Source organism: Argiope bruennichi, chromosome 9, assembly GCF_947563725.1.
Source record: "Argiope bruennichi chromosome 9, qqArgBrue1.1, whole genome shotgun sequence".
Taxonomy (NCBI): domain Eukaryota; kingdom Metazoa; phylum Arthropoda; class Arachnida; order Araneae; family Araneidae; genus Argiope; species Argiope bruennichi.
Genome location: NC_079159.1, coordinates 58,513,863 through 58,538,640, shown reverse-complemented (window position 1 = coordinate 58,538,640; position 24,778 = coordinate 58,513,863). Strand labels below are relative to the sequence as shown.

The window sequence follows — 24,778 nt, the reverse complement described above, 5'->3', positions numbered from 1 at the left end:
CAGAGGATTACATGGCATTTACAATTCCTGTTTTGACAATAGAGATTATGAGATTCTGTAGAACTATATAAGGAATTATACATAACTTATAATACATTGTGCAAAGAATTTTATTTTCCAAGATTCAAGATTAATTTTAAAATTAATAAATAGTTATATTTGTTAAAGAATTAAATAATTAATTTATGGTCATCACAACCAATTAAATGCTTGTGGTTAACTTTTCTTAGCATTATGAATTGGGGAAAAGAATTCTTTCTGTGCTGATTGAAAATAATAGTTTGCACAATTAATTGGTGGCCTTTAATTATTATTTTTCAAGATTTATTGGGCATTATTTTAATAAACATTTATAGGCTGAAATAGTATCTATAAATAGTGTAATACATGAAGCTCTGTATTTAAATTATCTTTAAATAAGAACATTTTAAAAATCATTTAAAATGTTCTGTAGCTCACACCATTCATTTTAGAGTTCCAAAATTTGCATGTACTTTTTTGTGGATAATAAGTGCTCTTTAAGGAAGGTTTATTCAATGACTTCAGAACACATTATTACATAGAAACAATTTTTATGTTGCTTCAAAAAAACATTTTAAAAATTAGCTTTATAATATTATCAATATTTCTGTGTACTTTTTCTATTTTAAAATTTTCCAAATAATTTTTTAACTCATTTTATAGTTATGATGCTTAAAAATTATTTGGAAAAACATTTTCCTCATAGTTATATTTTTCCATATATAACTGTGAGCAATATTTATGCGAGTGGCATGCAAATAAGTAAAAATAAATTTAATTTTTCAATTTATTATCAAAAAATGCTTTCATGTATTTCAAAACATTTTAATAATGTTTTTATTCAAGCAATCTTTTGGTAAATTTATGTGATTCAAAAATTATTATAAAAACAAAACAAAAAAAAATTTGAAGCATTAATATTGTTACGAATTCTGTAAATTGGTGTAATTTGTCTTATGATAATGAATGTTATATGTATCCCATTGTATTTCAATAGCAAGTCGCCAAATTGGCGAGATATTGGCTCATTGGCGATGTTTTAGGCAACTAATTTTTGTCGCCAAATTTGGCGACATTTCGCCAAGTTTGGCGACGGAAGTTGGAAACCTTGGCGACAGAGAGAATTTTCTAGAGGGATCCTGATTTCTTGAATTCTCTCCAAGGTTCTGGATTTTTCTAATATGACATAACTTCCTGTTAGTGACGTCACTTCCGGCAGAGATCATATAAAAACAAGCGCGAAAGATTAGGAGGGGTATTGGAGCCTTAGACAGGAAGCAAGCTGTAGGCTGGTGACTGAGCTATTGAATGCAGTCTTCGTTAAATAAATAGCTTTATTTATTTTTTTTAAACGGATTCTGCTTATTGAATTTACTCTAAGCACATCGCAGGAAATTCGTAACAAATCGGTGTCAGAAGTGGGATCGAATAGTGAAGATAAAGGAAAATGGCTGATCTTCATCGAGAATCTCTGTCGAAACTCACTGTGGCCGCATTGAAAGACGAACTGTCGGCGAGGAATTTGCCCACATCAGGACTGAAAGATGACTTGATCGAACGTCTTCGAGAAGCTCTTGAAAGAGAGCAAAGTTGTGGTGGTATATCCGACAACGTTGGTGAAACGAATGAGCAGAGTAAGAAAGCTGCGGAAGAAAAGCAGAAGGAAGAATCCGCATTGGAAGACAAATTAACGCAACTTTTGTCATTCATGACAGAAATGAAAGCTGGACAAGTTGAAATGAAAACAGAAATGAAAGCAGGACAAGTCGAAATGAAAGCAGGACAAGCAGAAATGAAATCTGAGATGAAGGAAATTAATAACGCCGTGAAGGTAGCCAATGCTAAAGTAGAGGAATTTGAAGGAAGATTAGAAGAAATGGAAAAGAAATTTGAGAAATTGAAGCAAGAAATGGAAGTCCAAGTTACTGAAGAATCAAGAGAGTCCTATGAAACTCCTCAAGAATTTGGATTGGCTGCTGCAAATCAATCTCAAAATGCTCGATATATGCCTATTGTCAACAGACCCTGTATGAAATTACTGCCGTATGACGGACAAACATCTTGGCAGGTGTATAAGACGCAGTTCGCCATTGTCGCAGAAGCTAATGGCTGGGATCCAATTACCAAAGCTCGCCAATTGGCTTCTTCTCTCCGAGCCGAAGCTGCAGATATACTGAGGACCATTCCCGATAATGAACAGTTAAATTTTGATGCTCTTTCAAGTGCCCTAGAGTTGCGTTTTGGCGAGAAATGCCTGAAGGATTATAGCCGACTTCAGTTAAAGACTCGCCAACAAAAACCCAACGAAACCCTTCAAGAGCTCGCAATGGACATTGAAAAGCTGTCCCACCTCGCCTTCTCCGATTGTCCTACTGAAGTAAGAGAGACTTTAGCTGTGCAGTATTTCGTCGATGGCGTCAGAGACGTAGAAATACAAAAGGCACTACGAATGGCGGAAACTAAGGATCTGAAGTCCGCTTTAGTCTACGCGATCAAGTTTGAAGCGGCACAACAAGCATCGAGAAGGGATCGTCACTTTATCAGAGGTGCGGAGGTGAAACGAGATGAGGATCCTTTACTCAAAGTTATGACACAACTGTTAGAGGAGTTCCGGGGGGTGAAGCAGAGGTCTGGAGAGGAGACAGGCAAATTTAAAAGAAACAACGCCCGTTGCTGGAAATGTGGAGCAGAAGGCCATCTCCAAAGGCAATGCCAGGCTCGCCAAGATCAACGGCCTAGGAGCCTGTCGAGGAATAATACTCAGGAACTAGGTAGTGGCGGTCTCGCGGGGCGGATGTTGCCAGAGAATGAAAAGCCCCATTTTGAAGTGTTACAAATTTCATCAAGCAGCGTGAATGGACTGTTTATTGAAGCGAATGTAAATGGATTTCCGTGTCGAATGGTCGTTGACACAGGGGCCAATGTCACCATTTTGCGCCAAGATTTAGCACAACAACTTGGCGTAAAAATTCTTCGGACACCGCCCTGCGTTACCCTTCAGACCGTGAAAGGGGATAAAATCCCCATTATTGGCAAGATGCATATAACAATTAAGTTTGGAAATGTGTTATATGGCCATACCGTGTTTGTAGCCGAAATCACCGACATTTTTATACTCGGTTTGGACTTCTTAACAAAACATAATTTTGTAATTGACTTTGAGAATAATGTGCTACGCTCAAATTCGGAAGATGTAGCGTTATTCCAGTTAGGAGCTGTTGAAAGAGAACCGTGTCATCGAATAACTTGTAAAAGTGATATTACTATTCCAGCTCGAATTGAGATGCTTGTAAGAGGGGCCGCTGAGAAAAGTCAAAACTTTCGACATGGTCTAACTGAATTTCCGGACTCTGAAAATTTTCCAAAAGGTGTATTGGTTGCTTCCGCACTGGTAGATCTTTCGAAGGAAACTGTACCAGTCAGAGTTGTTAATCTAACTGGTAATCCTAAAACAATCAGGAAAGGCGACGTATTAGCAACATGTGCTCCAGTCACCTGTATACAGAAACATCCCGAAATCATGTCGAAAAAGCCTTCTAAAGAACTCGAACTGAATCTGTTGAAGCCCACTGAATTGAATGAGGAACAGAAAAGTGTAGCATGGATGCTTATTGACGAATACGAGGAACTGTTTTCCTGTACATCTGGTGACCTCGGGAGAACGAAATTGGCTCAACATCGAATTGAAACTGGGAATCACTCTCCTATTAAACAGAATCCCCGAAGACTACCAATTGCTAAGACAACAGAAGTTAAAGATCTACTAAGGGACATGCAGGAACGAGATGTCATCGAGCCTTCGTCGAGTCCCTGGGCTTCTCCCATCGTGTTAGCCCGAAAGAAAGATGGATCTACGAGATTTTGTGTAGACTATCGACGGCTCAATGATGTCACAAAAAAGGACAGTTATCCACTTCCACGAATCGATGACACGTTAGACATTCTTAGCGGAAACAAGTGGTTCTCTACCTTGGATTTGAAAAGCGGTTATTGGCAAATAGAGATACATCCTGAAGACCGTGAAAAGACAGCATTCACGACAGGAGGACAAGGACTTTGGCAGTTTAAGGTCATGCCGTTTGGTCTCTGTAATGCACCAGCTACCTTCGAACGCCTCATGGAGACAGTGTTGAACGGACTCACTCCTGAAGCTTGCCTTGTTTATTTAGACGACATCATCATTGTGGAGAAAAGTTTCGAGGAACACCTCAGCAACCTAAGGAGAGTATTTGAAAAATTGAAAGAGGCCAAATTGAAGCTAAACCCCTCCAAATGCAACTTATTCCGTCACGAGGTGAATTATCTGGGTCATATAATTTCTGCTGATGGTGTTAGAACTGATCCACAGAAAGTGTCAGCTGTAAAAGACTGGAGGCGCCCTAAAAATGTGCATGAGCTTAGAAGTTTTCTCGGTCTGTGCACATATTACAGAAGATTTGTTAAAGGATTTTCTTCAATCGCGAGACCTCTCCACAGGCTGACTGAAAACAAACAGAAGTTCTTGTGGACAGACGAATGCGAGGAAGCATTTAATAGCTTGAAGGCGGCTCTAACATCGTCTCCCATTCTAGTTTATCCGGATCCCGAAAAGCAATTCATTCTTGACACGGACGCAAGCCATGAAAGTGTCGGAGCAGTTTTATCCCAAGAAATTAACGGCCAAGAACATGTCATCGCATACTAGAGCAAGTGTCTTTCAAAGCCTGAAAGAAATTACTGCGTCACCAGAAAAGAATTACTGGCCATTGTAAAAGCTGTTGAGAACTTTCATAGTTATCTTTACGGTCGGAAGTTTCTGCTCCGAACGGATCATGCGTCCCTGACATGGCTTTTAAATTTTAAGAACACCGAAGGCCAGATAGCTAGATGGATTCAGAAACTTGAAGAGTACGATTTCGAGATCAAACATCGCAAGGGGTCCCTTCATGGTAATGCTGACGCCTTATCAAGAAGACCATGCTCGAATGCTTGTTCTTACTGCACTACAGTCGAGAAGAAATATGACATGATAACACCTGTCATTCGTCAAATAAAGGATTCGGTATCGACACAAATAGACCGTTGGAGCGATAAAGAAGTCAGAGAAGCTCAACTTACAGATCCCGACATAAAACCTATCTTGGAACTTCTTGAATCATCTAGCACTAGACCCAGTTGGCAAGATATCTCCAGCTATCGTCCGGATAGCAAACGCTATTGGGCTCTCTGGGATTCACTCCATATTCGTAATGGTGTATTATACAGAAAATGGGAGTCTGAGGATGGCAAAACATCAAAATGGCAATTAGTACTCCCACGATCAAGAATACCCGAAGTGTTGGAACAATTACACAGTAGTCCAACCGGAGGTCATTTTGGAATATTGAAGACCATCCAAAAGGTTCGGGAGCGGTTTTTCTGGAGCAAAGTAAGAGATGACGTAGAAAGATGGTGCAAGACCTGCGATGCATGTGGGGCCCGAAAAGGACGCAAAACACGATGCCGTGGAAAATTACGGCGCTATAATGTAGGGGCACCATTTGAAAGAATCGCGTTGGACATCTTAGGGCCTCTCCCACGTTCAAATGATGGCTACAAATACATCTTAGTTGTCAAGGATTATTTTACCAAGTGGCCCGAGGCTTACCCGATCGCTGATCAAGAAGCTACAACAGTTGCCGAAGTATTACTGCAGAACTGGATTTCTCGCTATGGGACGCCCCTTCAGATGCACTCTGATCAAGGCAGAAATTTCACTTCTGCTGTATTCAAGGCACTTTGTGTCCTTCTTAAGATTGATAAGACACAAACTACCCCCTTACATCCCCAGTCAGACGGCATGGTTGAGAGATTTAATAGAACGATCTTAAACCATCTCTCTATCCACGTTTCCATGAATCAACAAGACTGGGATCGGAAGCTTCCTATGTTCCTGCTTGCCTATCGAAGTGCCGTCCATGAAACCACTGGATTCACTCCCTCCCAGATGCTCTTCGGTCGTGAACTCCGTCTGCCCTGTGATCTCCTGTTTGGGCGCCCTCCTGATGTGCCGCCTTCTTCTCCTGAAGAATATGTCCATGAACTACAGGAACGTTTAGAAAGTGTGCACGAGTTCGCCCGTAATCGGATCGACATCGCAACGGAAAAGAGGAAGACCAGGTACGACACGAGAGCTACAGGACATGAATTTCACGAAGGTGACAAGGTTTGGTTTTGGAACCCGATTCGACGAAAAGGACTTTCTCCAAAGTTACAGACAAATTGGGACGGTCCATATACAGTCCTAAAAAGACTAAATGACGTTGTGATTCGTATCCAAAAATCTAAGAACTCAAGGCCTAGGGTAGTGCATTGTGATCGGCTTGCCCCTTATTTTTGTAACTCTAGGGACGAAACTAGCTGATCGAAAGAGCCACTTATATGCTTGTATGTAACTGTGTACTGTCGACCATTGTATATACTTGTAAATAATTTTTACCTATTCAAGGATTGTACTGCCCGGGACGTGCAGTCCTTCAGAGGGGGGCAATGTTACGAATTCTGTAAATTGGTGTAATTTGTCTTATGATAATGAATGTTATATGTATCCCATTGTATTTCAATAGCAAGTCGCCAAATTGGCGAGATATTGCCTCATTGGCGATGTTTTAGGCAACTAATTTTTGTCGCCAAGTTTGGCGACGGAAGTTGGAAACCTTGGCGACAGAGAGAATTTTCTAGAGGGATCCTGATTTCTTGAATTCTCTCCAAGGTTCTGGATTTTTCTAATATGACATAACTTCCTGTTAGTGACGTCACTTCCGGCAGAGATCATATAAAAACAAGCACGAAAGATTAGGAGGGGTATTGGAGCCTTAGACAGGAAGCAAGCTGTAGGCTGGTGACTGAGCTATTGAATGCAGTCTTCGTTAAATAAATAGCTTTATTTATTTTTTTTAAACGGATTCTGCTTATTGAATTTACTCTAAGCACATCGCAGGAAATTCGTAACAATATATTACAAGATTTTAGAAACATAAGAAACATATTCATTCAGATTTATATTAATTAGAAAGAATTACAAATAAGGAAACTGGATTGCACAGCTTTAAGTTTCCATTTGATTTTTACTAATGATGCTATATTAAAATCTCATGATAGAGTTTAATAGATTTATTGTTTTATTCTATGTATTCATAACCAAACCTATTAGCTCAAGATATTGTACAACATTCCCACAATATAATTCGATGTTTTGAATGTTGGCCAGTGTTGAGAAGATATCTAATAATGTTGTTTGGTATTTTGTGCCAATAGGGAAGTTTGCTTATACTTTTGTAACTGTATCCAATTATACTTTTTAAACCAACTTTTTCAATTCAATCATAAATAAATTTCAAAAATTAACTATGTGAGAATTATCACAATGTATTTCATGGTGGTAAGAATTAACTGTTGTTGTTTTTCCTTCAATTAGATTGTTAAAACATTTGCATTTTAATTACAGGATGATGTACTGTCTGTGATCCTTTACAGCAAACATAACATTTATATCAATGGTGCTTTGTTGGATGAGAATTTAGCTCAATCAACTTCTGTTGACTCTAATTATCCAGAGCTAGAAGATGTTTCTCGTGCAGTTTCTTTTGACTGCAATAAATCTTTATGTGAATTACCAGCTGCAACATCTTCACCTTCTGCCAAAGCAAAGCAATCTGTGATTTCTACAAGCCAGGTGAGTTGAAATGAAAACATATTTAAGCTCTTAAATTTAGTCTTGTAAATACAAATATTTTATGAATATTTAAATAAGAACATTATATATTTCTAGAAGTTCTAAAAACCAAATGGAATTTTTAGAATATTTAGGATGTTGCTGTAATTGACTAATATTTTCATATATACATATAAAAATGATTTTTAAAGATATGCATACATAATTAGTTTCTTAAATTGAATGAGATTAAATTTCTTTATGTAATGATATTTTAGCACTTAGTTAGTAGTTTTACTTAATGCTACTTTATATGTAAAAATGTTGGAAGCAAATAAATTGACAGTGTAAAAATTAATTTTCTGCCATCAATTTTTTCAAAATATTTTTTTTAATAAAGTAGTAATTTAGTTCAGAGTATGTATATGGGATTAATGTGTACACCAATTAATATACTAACATGTACAATTGCAGGAGAAAAATGGAGCCATCCATCTTTTTTCATATACTCTTAATAAAGGTATCATTTTAGAGAAATTAGCATATTTTAAAGATTTTTGGATTAAAAATTTCATAAGGTCCATATTTATATGGAATATAACATTTTCTCATTAAAATTTCAAAACTGTACCAAATGTTTTTCCCAGAAACCAAATTTTATTAGCCTAGGCCTATTTGTAACAAAATTTTGATTTCTGAAGTTACAATAAAGTTTTGAACTTTATTGAAATATTAGCCGCTTTTGGTGACCAGCCGGTTCGCCAATCTTAATGCTCGTTAGAATTTTAATAATTAAATATTTTATGCAATTTCTACTTTAATAGCTTCTTCATCAAAATATTTTAAAACTTCAAATTGGTTAATCTGCAATTAATATAGTAATATTTTTTTTATTGAAACAAAGCATTTTTTTTTATATAATGATTACTGAAAACAGAGTCACTGAGCATTTAAACCTTATGGGCACTAAAGAATATCTTTCTTAATTTATGAAATATCTCGAGAATTTGTCAACAAAATTTTCTCAGATTGATCATGAGCAGATTGATTAATTAACAATGTCTAATTTTAAATGCATCAAACACTAAGAAAATAAACAGAATCGTTTAAAATAATCGGTCGAAAACAGGTTAAAAAAAACTTAAAACAAAAATAAACTACTAATAACTAAAGTTTTAAAAAGTTTAAGTGTAAAAGTTAAGTTAAAAGTAATTTAAATGAAATCCGCATCCATTAAAAATAGTTATCAACAATCAGAACTCAATGCGCATGCTTGAATTTTCAACGCGTTTTGGTAACGCAAATGTGTGAATTTTGCTACGCCAGTTGGGGTAACGCTATGCCGATTAGAACATTTTTATTTGCTTTATTTTAATTCAAAAGTACTTCAGAATGAATCTGAAAGATCGATTGATTAACAATATGTAATTTTAAATGCATCAAACACTAAAAAAATAAACAGAATCGTTTGAAATAATCGGCCGAAAATATGTTAAGCCTATCCTTATTAGCTTGGTGAAAAAAACAAGCCTTACTCATTTGGCGGTGGGAAAATGAAAATAATTTTTTTGGTGGGAAAGTTAGTTTTTAATTAATAATTAAAATTAAAAATTCAAAAAAAGGGACCCCAGGTGCACATTCCCGACCTCCAAGGTATGCATGTTCCAAATTTGTTAGTTGTAGGGCGAACGATCTGGTATGTAGAGCTCCAACTCACACACATTGAGCTTTATATACAAAAGTATTAAAATCAAGTTAATAGGAAAATCAAAAAAACCAAATACAAATTAAACCAAAAAAATATAAAAAAGATTCTTTTTTATATTTTTTTTTGGTTTTTTTTTTTATTATTATTTTTTTTTTTTCCTATTAACTTGATTTTAATACTTTTGTATCAATTCATCTGTGTTTTAGAAGTAGCTGCAGTTGCGCTCTCTAAATACTATGAAGTTCTTTTTTGGTTTTAGTTTGAATAGGTAATAAATTTTAGTTGCGATTTCGAAACTGTTTTGTTTCGTTTTCATTTTAGTTTCATTTTCAAACTATTTCTTACTTTAGATTGGTTACTTGAGCTTTATATAAGTATAGATAAATCTTAATCGTATCTTTTAAAAAATAATATAGCTATTGTCTTAAACTCTTTTTCTTATGAAAGATATTCTACATGTTTACATTCTTATTTATCATTAAAAAGTAATTTTATATATCAAAAAATAAAAATTAGAGGGTGTGTGTTTTTAACATTTAGTAACTTAATTTAAATAAAGCTATTTTATGAGGGCAGGGAAAATTCCAACTCATTACTATGAATAGATTTCTGTTACATAAAATTTTCGGAATTGCCTCTGATATAATTGATGCATTTAGAGGCAATTGCATTTCATTTTGCATTCAAATGCTATTAATCCTGCATTTCTTGTATCAAATATCATTTTTCACTGTATTGTAATATTAGAATATGTATAAAAAATTATCAGTGGTAAAAAATATGAGATCAAAGTTTAAAAAAAAAATGCTTTTCATTGCTGTAATATTTTATCAAAAGTCACTTTTAAATGTGGAGGATAATCTTTCTGGCAAACTATAATTTTTAATTATGTATTGTCTCTTGCAGCATATATGAAATAAGTGAAAAAATGGAAATTTTACTTCCTAATAAATATTTTATAAGATTTTAATTATTAAATTTGTTTTCTCATTATAATTAATGCATAATAAATGTATTTTCTAAAATGAGCCATTTGCATTTGTTTAAATTCATCGACACTTGGGCATTCAACACTTCATACAAAATTCCAAATTTCATAAAAATAATCTGCTATAATTATAATTATTATAATATTGTATATAATCAGAAATGCAATAAAAAAGTGCAGTCATCAAAACTTTATTAGATAGCACCTTTTTTTTTATGCAAAATAATCTTATATTCTTTTCTTATACTTACAAACACGAAGAATTTCAAATAATTTTAATGATTTAGAATCAATCACTAAAATATTAATAGATTAATATTTTAATTTAACATTTTTTTTTTTTTTTTTTTTTTTTTTTGTCTGGGTAAAATTGCAAATTTTTTTACTTAATATTTTAGTAAAGGGCAGAAACAAATCAAAATTATAAAAAATAAATTTCAGTGAACTTGGATGTTAAAACGAACAAATTTCTTGGGAAAATAAAGCTTTGATAAGCAATTGATTTTTTAACAATGGTATTACACAAAATTTTTAATATTAATTTTTAAGTTTTTATATTTTTAAAAAAGATTTGATATTTGCAGAGAAGAAAAAAAATTATGTGACTTTGTCTTATAAAATATTTGCAGCCATTTTTTATTTGATCTAAATTACATTATTAATCACGATTTGCTAAATAATTGTGTTTAAGTTCATTAAATCATTCTTTTATCCTTTTGAAAAGAATTTTAAATTTTTTAAGAGTCATTACAAAAATTAAAAATTTTATCAAACTTTTAAGTATAATTATGTTGTTTTTGATAAATTACTTTTAAATATATCATTACAATTTATAACTTTTTTCATTAATTTTATCAACCATGTATATTAAATGGAGTAATAAATGTAAATTTAATGCAATGCACTTTGTTATGTTTAATCCAAAAACTTCTAATACTTTATTTTTGGTTATTAAGCTAGATACTTTTTAAATATAACTTATGGAATAATTCTTCTCATAATTATATACATTATAATTCCTTTAATTATATTGGCTTTCACATTTGTATTCATATTAAGGATGAGTTATAGCCTTAAAAAAGTAGAACAATAATGTGTAAAAAAATAAATGAATATTTAGAATATGTTCTATAATTTGTGTCCCATGTTTGTAACAAGCATGGGACATATCCTGCATACATATCTTCATATAATGACTTCTTTCGCATAAAAATGCATTTTTTTTTTTTTTTTGTGCTTAAGAAATAAAGTGTTAAATCATTTCATGCTTATTTATTAGCAGTAAGCAATATTAACAAAAATGGCTTATACTGATAATAAAATGCAAAATATTTTTAAAAAATTCTTTTTACTTTTTTTTTCCTCCTTAACCAAGTTATTAATTTTAGCTTTAAAATTAATATTTCTTTTAAACAATAAATAATATGTTCAATTTTATTATTGTCACTCATACAATAAAATGTTCATTTTGATGCTTTTAATATAATGCAGTTACTGTTCAGGTGCAATTTAATAAAACATTTGAATGCTTTTGAATATTTCTTTGCAGATAAAAATCAAACTTCACCCAGAAATTTTCAATATATATATATTATCATGCAAGAAATAGAAAAGATTTTAACATGTCGATTTGAAATTTTAGAGATGCTTCTATAGTATCACAAAAATAAAAAACACCATTGTCGATGCCCCACATTTAAATATGGAAACAACCATTTAACAGAAAATATCAAATATCTCCTGATGCAATAATTATTAATCAAAATGATCACTTTATGTAATTTTCTGATGAAGAATTTATTTGAAATCAAAAATTCTATTGCCATTGGAAATTTTGAAGTTTGTATAATTTTAAATATGTAAATAATCCTCTTTAAACATTTTAGACACAGCATCTTTTAGTACACATTACTAGCTTTAAAATAGTATTTTTGGTCTGTATATACTATGAATGGCATTAGTAAAAGATGCATGGCATTTTTTCTCCTATGACTGTACATCTGATCCAGTAACAAGTTTTCTGTATGCTGTTTTTAATAAAAAAGGTTTTATATTATTATAATACTTAAATATATATTTTTAAAACTTTTTTTTAATATTGAGTTTTTACACAGGCTTCCCAAAGTTTTTATGAGAACCCATCTATTGATGAATCTCTCCAGCCAGTGAATTTTTCCAAATCATTTGAGGTTGATTCAACATCAACTACTGCTCCTATTACTTATCCCAAACCTCAAATAGCTGAAACTGAGCTATTTTTGAATAAAACTTCTAATCTACCAATATATGATGATACAAATTCCAACAACTCCTCCCCTTCCAACAGCAGGTGAGAACTTTCTTAATGTGTGCTATATGTTATCTTGTAGAAAAACTACAAAGCTAAAGTCTATCTTTCCCGGAAACTAAACAAAAAAAAATGTGACTTTAAAAAAAAAAAAGTTTGTCAGCTTATTTTATCAGATAATTGATGTGTGGTTTACTTCACATGAGCTTTCATTGTGAACCAGTAATAGCTAAATTTGGGCTCATGAGTCTATAGAATCATCTATTTGTCTCTGTTCTAATATAGATGCTCCCTATCCTATGCTAAATGGATTCTTCTGTGCATCTATAACTGCTGCCAATTACAAGAATAAGATCTTAGAAAATTTGCCCCTTCAGTGTTGCAGTTTGCCCTTTGAAATTGCAATGGGCAAATTTGGAATCATTCTTGTTCTTAAAGTTGGCAAAATGCATTTTGCCAATTTTAAGAACAATAATGATAGTTACTTAGGACTCAATTGGTCATTGAATTTCTAGAAAGTGGTTATATTTGGCATATTGATTTTTTAACATAAAAATATTCTAAAGCACTCTCAGAAGACTGAGTCGAACTTGATTCCTGCATGCAGAACCATCCAGGACCCGAAAATAATAGCATTTCTAGATGAATGGGAGTAACTGCTTTATTTCCAGTTTGAATTTATGTGATGAAGCTTGTATTATAGAAAAAGAGACCATACTTCTTAACAAACTTTTTTTTCATCTTTTCATACCTGTTTTATACTCTCCATATACATAAATATGCATATGAATCATAACTGCTATATAGTATTTATTTTTGTATTATATTATGTCAGTTTATTTACATATCTAATTTTATTGTTTCTTATAGATAAATAAGATATTTGATTAAAAATAAAAACCTTAATTCCAAGCACTAATGTATGTACATTCTTGGATAACAAGGACTCTTTGTTATTTGCATTACACTTTAAGTTATTATTCATAGTATTTTAACCTGTTTAAAAAGCATTTTATGCTATTACTTATTGTCATCTTTCCTTCAGTGTCTTTAAAGCATTTTATTCTGGTAGTTAATTTGGTTCTTTTTATATCAGTGGTATAATTCATTTATAGTTCTAGTAATATAATCTTATCTCTTGTTTTTAGCAATGAAATTTTTGATGATGATGACGATGCATTTTTTGAAGAATTTTGCCAAAAGGTATCTTTAGTTACCAAGAGATATGCAAAAAGGTAAATTTTTAAATAAATTTTTATTTCATAAGAATTATTATTTGAATAATTGTGACCTTAAATGTTTGTGTTTGTAAATATTGAGTATATTTCAGTTTTACAATTAATATTTGTATTTTATTTCTTAGAAAAGGATATTTCAAACTTGGTTTTACAAAATAATATTCAGAAAAAAATATTTCTGACTTTGTTTTCAGCTATAATATTTTTTAAAAGAAAATTATTATTCATACTACTGAATGCTTGAGTAGTTAATAAATGATAATTTAAAAAAAAATCCCCAAAAGCAAGAATATTAAAAGAATTAATGAAGAAATTAAAGAAGCTGAGATGCAGTTTGTATTATGTTTTCTTTTAATATATACATTGTATATTTCTGACTTAATTGATCTATACATCAGGAAAATTTGAAAAGTAGTTTTATTTGCATTTTAAGATGTTTATTTACACTGTGATTTATTTTTACAAGATATTTTGACTAATAAGAAACACAGTTTCTGGTTTGAGATTCATGTAAAGCCATTATTTTCTAATCTTTCACAAAAAATGTAACACAATTGAGACTAATCAGTTTTGGACTACTTATGAATTTCATATTGTTGGTAAGTGATTAAAAAACAATATAAAGTCTAAACCAACAAACAAAATGACTTTCATAAAAAATTTTAATTTTTTGAAATTATACACATTTTGATTACAAATACTTCACAGAGCAAGCACTAGAAATGTTTTTCTGCAATCTATTGCCTCTACCATAGGAATGATGAACACATGATATGGGATACTAAATGATTACTAAGATTAGCAGCAAATTTACTTTTTAAACAAAGGGGAATAGCTGACAAAATGAAAAGGCAAAAAAGGCAAGATGGAAGGCAAAAAAAAAGGGGGAGGGAGGGATTTTAATACATTTAAGAATAATTTCTGGAATGGAATACTGACAATTGCATGGATGTAGCTTATATAATGAATTGCTGTTTTCTGAATTTTTTATTTATATTTTATATTTCTCAATTTTTGTTTCAAAAAAATAAAAAATAATTTAAGACATTAAAAGAGAAGTTTAAGAACTATGCACATCATAGAAATCAAACACAAAAATTGACATTATAATTTCTACATATAAATAAAAATAGTTTTTAATAAATAAAGTTTAATAAAAAGTTTTTAATATAAAATAAAAATAAAAAGTTTTTAATAATTTAAATAAAAAAACTTTTAATTTTATTTGTTGTCTATTCAGAAATGATCAACCAAATTTTTACAAAATTTTGTAGTAAATGTATAGCAAATAAATTGATAATTTTGTTAACAGATTATTTTTATATATATTTTGTTCATTATTTTATCATCCAATCTAAATTTTTACTTAATAATATAGGATTAATGAATGGAAGTTTTATCTAGAAACATTGTTCTTTCCTATTAAGATTTTATTTTTTAAAAAAATTGTCTTGATTTACTTGCAGAATAAAGACTTGTGATGGCTATGTATTTCATATCTTAATATATAAATCTAAGCCTTTTGTCTCATGTGGAGATATTTCTCATCTCATCTGGAGCAACAAGGACTCTGATTTTTTGCAACAACGAGTGAGTTTCTGAGTGAAAATATCTTTGCTTTTATAAATCATTACATTGGACTTCCTCAATAATATTAATCAATAAATTAATTTTTCCTTATGTTTATTAGATAATCCTGAATAAAAGACATTGTATGTATGATACCATTCATAAAAACTACGAGTTTTGCATCCTGGGCACAATTGCAATTGCTTCTTTTGGCAGTCATTGCCAAATACTTGTCTCATTCGGCATTATAACTCAGGGGCGACATGTTCCATAATGTCTACTGACATTTTTATCATCTTGGCGTCATTGCAAAAGCCTAGAGATGCCATTTTGGACGATGCCAAGTTCCTCGGAAACTTCCACTTGAGAAGCCCACATTCCAGACGGCCGATAATTCTACCAAGTAAAAAAAATCATCTACATGCCTCTTCTATGTCATAACTTTCTGTTTTGGCACTGAGCGGCTTACAGAACGCTTGTGAACAGTTTTACTTTGTGTGCGTGAACAGCTTTTGGGAGCATCCGCCCTCGGAGCAGAGAACTATCAACTTAATTATAATAAACTGTTGAAGTAGCATGACTTTTTGATGAAGTAGTTGACATGAACTGTGAGGTGCATGATGGATGAATGTGCTAAATTGAACTGAAATCCGCTGGTTGAAGTGCTTGAGACAGGGTGAGAGGGAGCATTGTCACGGCCACTCACATAGCAGGATCTCAGGGGAGTAGGAGCGGGTGAGGCAGGAACATTTTCTCCGATTTTCTTTTATTCGTTATTTGCCAATCAGGAATGAGTGAATTTACAATGGATTAAAGTGGGAAAAGAGGCTTGAACTTAGTCCATGAAAGCAATCAGGATTTCTTCTTTTCCTCCTTACTGCTGGTTTTATTTGTTAGCTAGTATCTCGCAAAGTTCTCTCAAAACTTCTAGGGTTTCTCTGATTGAGATGATATCTTTTATTCGTAGCAAAGATAAGGTTGAAATCCTGGTGTTTTGGGTTTTTCTCAAGTTGAGGGGCTGTTTTTTTTTAGAATCTTTCCTTGTCATCTCTGCGCAGATGAGCCTTCTTTGTTTATTTTGCAATTTCGGGAATTTCTTGCACCCTTTCCAGGTTGCCATGTGTCTGGTTTCAAGGCAATTTACGCAGACTGGTTCTTGAATTTATTTTTTTTTTCCTTTATTTTGCTGCTTGTTATTGGATGTTCTCCGCAGCATTTAATGCACTTTGGTTTAAGTCTGCAATTCCTCGCTAAGTCATGAAACTTTGCGCAGTTGTAATATATGCTGTGGCCTTTATTCTGTAGTTTTCAATTTTAAGTTGCTGTAGAAATTTTTCATTATAGATATTCTGTGTGCTTCTTGATTTTTCAATTTCAAGGAGGAATTTTGGGTAGAGGGTTTTTACGTTCTAGTTTTTAAGTTGGGATATTTTATTTATTTTGTAATTTTTTGCTTCAAGTTCTTGGACGATATTATTATCTGTCTCCTGGGAACTTTTTTATAATGATCTTGAGAGGCCTTTCCTCATAGTTTTCGTTTATGAATTCTTCTTTTCTCTCATCCTGCTTTTCTATATATATATATGTGGGAAAAGGCAACGACCAGCATTAATATTTGAAATATATTTATTAAGATTAAAGTACAAAGGACAAAACATTACTACATAGAACATAAAAGATACATGAGCGTGAGCTACACGTCTTGCAGTCTCACTGCCCAACTCTCGTCTGCCAATAATGGCGGGAAAGCATCACGTGATTAATGACGTGACGCAACATGGCCAGCATGGCGCCATACAGGATACGGGATCTGTCAGCGCTTCCCACATCGGCCATCATGACAGGATAGGCGACCTCGCCTTATGGTATACAGTACAATGAAGTAAATATATAAAACAAACAGCAAATACAGGAAAATAATTTGTAAAATTGAAATATTCATAAGATAAAACAAATAAAATAGTCATACCATCCGTGACAGCATAAGTATATAGCAATACAATAGCGTGCACTGGAAATATCGAATAACTAACTAAAAATAAAAATAATATTAGTGTTGAACATATAAAAATATAAAAACACAAAATAAACAGAGAAAAAAAATCAAAATCTATATGGTCCAAATATACACACACAAAAAGAAGGAAAATAGTTCTCTTGTGTTTTCTTTTGAAACACAATTCAAGTGATATGTTCTATATCGCTGGACCATGGTTTCATATATTCTGCACAAGTTGAAGTTTTTGATGGTCCATCGAAGAAATCACACTTTTCAACATCGTATGTGTCGTTTGCTTTAATTTTGATCACTTTATATGGTCCGAGAAATTTTTGTTTCAATTTCAGACCAGGGCCAAATTGAGTGCGCTTGATTGCGACGAGATCATTCAATTGAAATTTTTGAGCATGTTTCCTACGCAGATTGTAGGTACGGCGATTTTCTTCTTGGATTTTGAGGATTTGTTGTTTTGCATCTTTACGGAGCTCATCACGCTGTTGGAGAAATGCAGACTGGATCTCTTCGTTGACGATTTCGAGGATTTTTATATCATGCTCAGATTTCATTTTAGTTCCAAACAGAATTTCGAATGGAGTAGAATTGATACTTCGTTGAAATGTAGAATTAATAATTTGCTGAACGGAAGCAACATGGCTATACCATTTCTCAGGGTTTTCTATGGATAGCTTGGAGAGTACAGATATGATAGTAGAATTAAGTCTTTCTACCTGACCGTTTGATCTAGGAAGTCCAGCTGTAATAGCAATGTGGGTGATATGCTGATGTTCACAATATTCTTTGAATGACGTAGATGTGAAAGCGGTACCTCTGTCCGTAATAATCCTTGAAGGATTACCGAAAACTGATCTTTGGCATTCGAGCTTATTGAGAACTTCAGCGGTGTCGGTGGACTTGGTCGGGTAAAGCCACACAAACTTCGTAAAGGAATCGATGATTGCCAGAATATGCTTATATTTCTTAGAAGTGCTGGGAAGAGGACCCAAATGATCAATATGGTATGTATAAAGGGAGTATCGTCTTTGTCAAGTGGATGCAAAGTGCCATCTAATTTGCCACGTTTTCTGTTATTTTGAATGCATGTTACACAGTTGCGTATGCATCGTTCAATTTTCTCTTTCAAGTTCGGAATAAAGAATTCTTTGTTTAACATTTCCTGCGTGCGTTTTACTGCAAAATGGCCTCGTTCATGACAGGATTTAATAATGTTGGCCTGCATATCATCAGGTACGACAAATAAATCGATTCCGTCTAAGTTCTTATATAAAATATTGTTCTTGACTATGTAGTTCTCGTAAGGTGCATTTTGAAGTAATGCTTTTATAGCTGTAATATGCTCATCTGTCTGTTGAGCTTTGAAAATTTGAAGATTGACACAGTCTTGAATGATCATGCAGCATGGGCTTCGGCTAAGAGCGTCGACATGAGTCATCTTTGAACCGGTTCGATGCTCTATTTCGTAGTCAAAATCCTGAAGGTATAATGCCCATCGCGAAATGCGGGAATTCATTTCTTTTTTATTTAACGTTTTGACGAATGCATTACAGTCAGTGATAATTTTAAAGTGTGATCCGAGGATGTAAATTCGGAATTTTTTAAGAGCTTCTACAATGGCGAGTACCTCCAGTTCATAGCTGGTGTATTTTCTTTCGCTGTCAGACGTTTTCTTGGACATATAATACACTGGATGGAATTTGTTATCATCTTTGGATTTTTGTAGTAGGACTGCCCCCAAGCCATCAATTGACGCGTCTGTATGAATTTCAATGGGACTGCCTTGATTAAAAATAGTTAAAACGGGTTTATCAGAAAGTAACTGTTTTAAGCGTAAAAACGCAATTTTTTGCTGAGCTTGAAATAGAAAGGGGCTGTCCTTACGAAGAAGATCACTAAGTGGTTTTGCTATAGTAGAGTATGAGGGAATAAATTTTCTAAAGTATCCCGTAAGACCTAGAAAACGTTGTACGTCTTTTGCATTTTTTAACTCAGGATAATTAAGAACGGCTTTAGTTTTGGAGGGTGAAGGGAGCAATTTGCCGTGTTCTACTACGTGACCCAAAAATTCAATCTGACTATGCAAAAATTGACATTTTTTAAAGTTTATATCTAGTCCATAATCGCGAGCTACTTTTAGAACAGTGTTAAGGCGTTCGAGAGCCTCAGATTCATTATTTGCGGGAATGACGATGTCATCCGTATACGGGAGGACAATGCCTTTTGCAATAAGATCACGAAAAACGGCATTTATGTATCGCATAAAGACAGGAGGACATGAACTTAAACCGAATGGCATATAACGGAATTGAAATTGACCTGTATTTGTGACGAAACTGGTGTAACAACGACTTTTTTCTTTTACCGGCACATGAAAAAATCCGTTACGCAAATCGAGAGTACTGAAAATTTTAGCATTTTGAAGACGATCTAAAATGTCATCAATTAATGGTAGTGGATAATGGTCTTTAACTAATTTACGATTTAATTTTCTATAATCTATACAGACTCTATGTTTTCCATCTTTCTTACGAACTACGACAACTTGACTAGCATAGGGTGAAGAACATGGTTCTATAATTCCATTTTTTAACCACTCGTCTATCTGCGCATTTACTATATCACGTTCGGCAAAGGGTAAACGTCGAGGAGAGTGGGAAATTGGCTCATCGTCAGTAAGCGTTATATCAAGTGCGATGTTCGTGGTTTTGGTTTTGTTAGGTTTATAGGCTAACAAAATCTGTTCAACCTCATTGCGAGTTTGTTTAGAAATATTCGGACCTATATCAAACGTGGGAGTTTCGGCAGAAATAGCCATTATAAAACTGTCAGTTTCAACAGGATCATCAGATTTAGAAATTTTGGAAAATTCAACACCGTCAGGTTTAATTGTCAAATTTGCCTGATTTATTACGTCGCAACCTATTATTAGGTCATAAGTAGTACAATTATTAGGTACCACAGAAATAAAAACAGGAAAACTTTGTTTGTCAATAATAATTTCAGATTCAAAGGAACCTATTATTTTAGTTTGGGAAAAACCGAATCCAGTTAGTGTCATCTTGTTATTCGTCAACGGCGGCGATCCTAGTTTAATCCATGCAGAATGTTTGAGAAGTGTCGAAAAACTACCAGTATCGACTAATCCGGAAAGTGTATTATTAAGAATAACAACCTCTTTATGCATATTCGACGGAGAATGCAATAAATGTAAAGTGTTGACATTATCCCGTGGGGTAGAACTGTCATTCCGAGTAGTACGATGACAATCGGAAGATTTATGTCCGAAAAAATTACAAGAAAGACATTTAGGACCACGATTACGATTAGGGCAAGACTTTGCGATATGTCCAAAATCGTTACAGTTAAAACAACGCGTCTTACTGTTAGTCGGATTACTAAGATTCAATTTTGATTCTCTTTGTTGGACAGGGATTTTATGTATTGTATCACGTCTTTGGCCGTCATTAGCATATCTAGAATACGACATCTTTGAATTATTTGCGTTCATTGCACTTACGATAGTTTCGAAAATTCGTAATTTTTCTTTAAACTCAGAATAACATTTTGCACCATAAAGAATAATTTTATCAGAAGGAGAACCCTGTATCCCATTTATTGTGTATTGAATAACAGAACATTCATCAATAAGGGTTTCAGACTGATTCGCAATTTCACGCATGGCAATAAAATATTGCATAAAAGTTTCATTCGAGCGCATTTTACGTCTTTCTAGTTGTTTATGTATTTCAATCGAAGTTACTTTATCGGAAAATTCATTAATGAATGCACTTTTAAAAGCATGATAGGAATTTAGATTTCTTTGAGAGAATAAAAAAGATTTAGCTGCGCCGGAAACTAATCTCTTTACAAAGATTAATTTTTGTTGTTCGCTTAAAGAAGGAAAAAGAGAAAAATTCTCTTCAACATCATAAAAAAAACTTTTAATCGAATAGGAATCATTTCCTGTGAAGTTTCTGCTACTGCCACAGAGATCGCGTAATAAAAAACAAAACTGAAGGTTTATTTCATTCATCGTTTGTTTATTCGAGGGATCATTTTCGAGTGATTCCCTTTTGGCGCCAGTAATTAATGCCTGACTGTTATTTATTAATGTTTCGTCTGAAGTTACGGGGATGGGGAAGGAAGAATTATTACCCGTATTACTCATAGAGCTGTTATTAATAGATGAAGTTTCGGTTTGAGAAACCTTTTGAGGAGACAAAGGTTTTTCTTCTGTTTCCGATAAAAAACTAATATCTAGCGAGTTCTGAAATTCATTTAAATTTGTTAGGGCTTTAAAAATATTTTCACACATAGCATCTTTGTCGGTCTCAGTTACTTCTAAGTGTAATAAATTAGAAACGGAGATAAAATCAGATAAAGAAAAAATCTTCAGCAATTCTTGTTTATGTTTTTCTACATCTAAATTTTCAAATCTTTCTAAATTTCTCATTCTTTTTCGAGAAGAATGGTCAAAATTACTGTAACCTAACACAGAGTTAAGCAATTTTACGGAATTAGTTTTTGCATATTTAAGGGAGTTAGCGATTAATTCAATATCGCCTAGTTTTAAAGACATTGTAATGAATTAAAACAGAACTAATGCACATTCACTCGGGATTAAAATTTAAAGGGAGAATGGAATAAAGTAACGTACATTTATTTAAAGGGGAAAAAATTGCGCCTACCTGGTTGGGAGCAGTCGAATTATTCACTCTTAAAAGTTCCTTTTTTTTTAAAGCAGCCAGTATATGTCAGCACAGTTGCACAAGAACACGAAGTAATTGAACCTTTAACGTTTTCACTTGAATCATATCCATCCAAAACGTGCACTAACGTCCATTCACCAGTCCAGTAAAATATCCACGGCAAAAATCCACTCTTATCAAAATTCTTAGCATCAATTTAACGTCTTAAATTGTACTAACGTCCACAGCTTTTTCAACAATTTGGCGGGATTTGCTAGGGGTATTCACGAGAAAGGCCGAGCCCCCAAAAATGTGGGAAAAGGCAACGACCAGCATTAATATTTGAAATATATTTATTAAGATTAAAGTACAAAGAACAAAACATTACTACATAGAACATAAAAGATACATGAGCGTGAGCTACACGTCTTGCAGTCTCACTGCCCAACTCTCGTCTGCCAATAATGGCGGGAAAGCATCACGTGATTAATGACGTGACGCAACATGGCCAGCATGGCGCCATACAGGATACGGGATCTGTCAGCGCTTCCCACATATATATATAATATTTATCTTTCTTCTTCATAGGCGAGGTAAATGGCAATCATATTCCTTATTTGTCTGTTTTCCGTAATGGGCTAGTCTTTGTTGATAGTTTACAGTGAGATGTTACAATTACTGGTTAATTTCAAGTGGATAGTTGCCTGTTTGTTGATGTTTTCTGGCTTGTTTTCTTTCATTTCCCGCAAGTAATTCGAATTTATTGACTGTGTTCATCTCTATGGGTGCTTCATATGTTTTCTTGAGGGCTGCTTTCTAAGACTGACAATCTGAAAATCATCAGTATCAGGTTCTGGTTGACTTCGTCTTTCTGGAGTAGAGATGTCGATTTCCATAGCCATCGTCTTAGGGATGGGGGTTGAAGGTAATCTCGAAATTGATATAATGGTCTTGTTTTTTTTATAGCTTGCTCAACTCTATCAGCCCAACCTGCTTTTACTTTACCTAAGATATTTTTATTTTCTTTATTGGCTATAGAGGACGCCAGCTATATTGGTGGAAAACATTTATTTTTATCTTTGTTTTCAGTTACTTTGGGTTGAAATCCATTAGAGCTGCATCTCGAGCGAACTGCGTTGCGAACTCAAACATCTGTCGAAGTAGTTCAACATTTTATCAGGATTTGAAGATTCATCAGTACTTAACTTGCTGCTATTTCCCCTGATATCTCTATAGATGTGGTAGTAGAGAGCTTCTCGCGGAGCTATTTGTTCCATTCCTTACCTGAAGAAAACCCAAACGCTACAATTTTTGGTGCCTTTTGTTCCATAGTTGTGCTACATAACGCTCAGCCTGTGATAGAAATTTTGAATTTTTTTTTTTATAAGGAATTTAACTTCTTTGCTAGCACACCTTATATACCCCTCTCTTACACTGTCGCCAATGTGCCACGCTATCAGCATCGTCTGGTAGCATCCTGTAATTTGCATATTTTTCTTGAAAATATGTGTAATTCTATAAGTGAAGTTTTTTCTTTAGGGTTCGGTTTTCATATGATTCTGAATGATCCTTCGTTTATGAGCATGAATGTAGATTTATTATTACAAAAAAAATCTAGTTTGGAAAGCTTTTCAAAGGTATAAAATAACTGTATAATGCTTTATGTTAGTTAAACTAAAATATTACTAAATTCCCTGAAATATGCCATTTTATATATGTCTTTCCGTTATTTCTTTTGCAGTTTAAAGCACTCAAAATAAATTCGGTGCATAGGCAACCTTTAGACTAGGATTTCTGGAACTTATAGTCCCAAACAAATTCTGCCTAGTAATTAAATATATTTATATCGAACAAATCTTTAGAGAACGGAAGTAATTATATCATTTAATATTTGATAATAAACCAATTATTTCTGTTTAATTGTGTTTGGCATTATAGAATAACTTTCATAGACAAGTTAGTATATTTTTTTCCCTCTGTATTTTCAGCTAGAAAATAGTGGATCATTTCAATCCAATGTATTGCTATGGAAGGATGAAAACGTAGATATGTTTAATCAGTTAAAAAGGTTTGTGAGTGTTTTTTATTGTTGAAAATAACTGCAATATTTTAATAGATTTTAAAGGGATAGTGGCGAGACAAATTGATTTCAAATTGATGCAGATTCATTAATTAAGTCTAAATTATATTTTTTTAAGGTATACCATCATAGTTTGATTTAATGTCATGAACCTAGTTGAACACAAGCTATAAAGTTAGTATTATCAAATGCATATTATTCAGTTTTATAAACGTCTAAAAAAATCAGATCCCTTCAGTTGTAGGCAGTGAGAATATAATCCCAGCATTTTTATTCTGATATCAAATGATAATGATTCACTTAAGCTATAAAAAAAAAAAAAAAAAAAAAAAAAACGTGTTCCCTGTCTATGACTGTGTCGATTTCCGATTTATCGAAAAAAAAATCGCTTGTTTCCAAAATTCGATTTTTCAATACCAATTTTTGAGAAATATCGATTTATTGATATCATGACCATGAAGCATGGTTCACGATGAATCGCGATGCAATAAATCGATACTCAAAATTAATTTT

At 33.0% G+C, this 24,778-nt stretch overlaps 1 protein-coding gene across 2 annotated transcripts in view; it reads left to right on the top strand.

Moving 5' to 3' along the window:
• Positions 1-24,778, top strand: part of LOC129983569 (tudor domain-containing protein 5-like) — a 55,933-nt gene that overhangs the window by 14,419 nt on the left and 16,736 nt on the right. For both annotated transcript variants that reach the window (XM_056093094.1, XM_056093095.1), the window contains 5 exons: positions 7,487-7,714; positions 12,504-12,718; positions 13,825-13,911; positions 15,381-15,504; positions 24,174-24,253. In XM_056093094.1, coding sequence (XP_055949069.1) covers positions 7,487-7,714; positions 12,504-12,718; positions 13,825-13,911; positions 15,381-15,504; positions 24,174-24,253 — 734 coding nt within the window. The remainder of the gene's footprint in view (positions 1-7,486; positions 7,715-12,503; positions 12,719-13,824; positions 13,912-15,380; positions 15,505-24,173; positions 24,254-24,778) is intronic.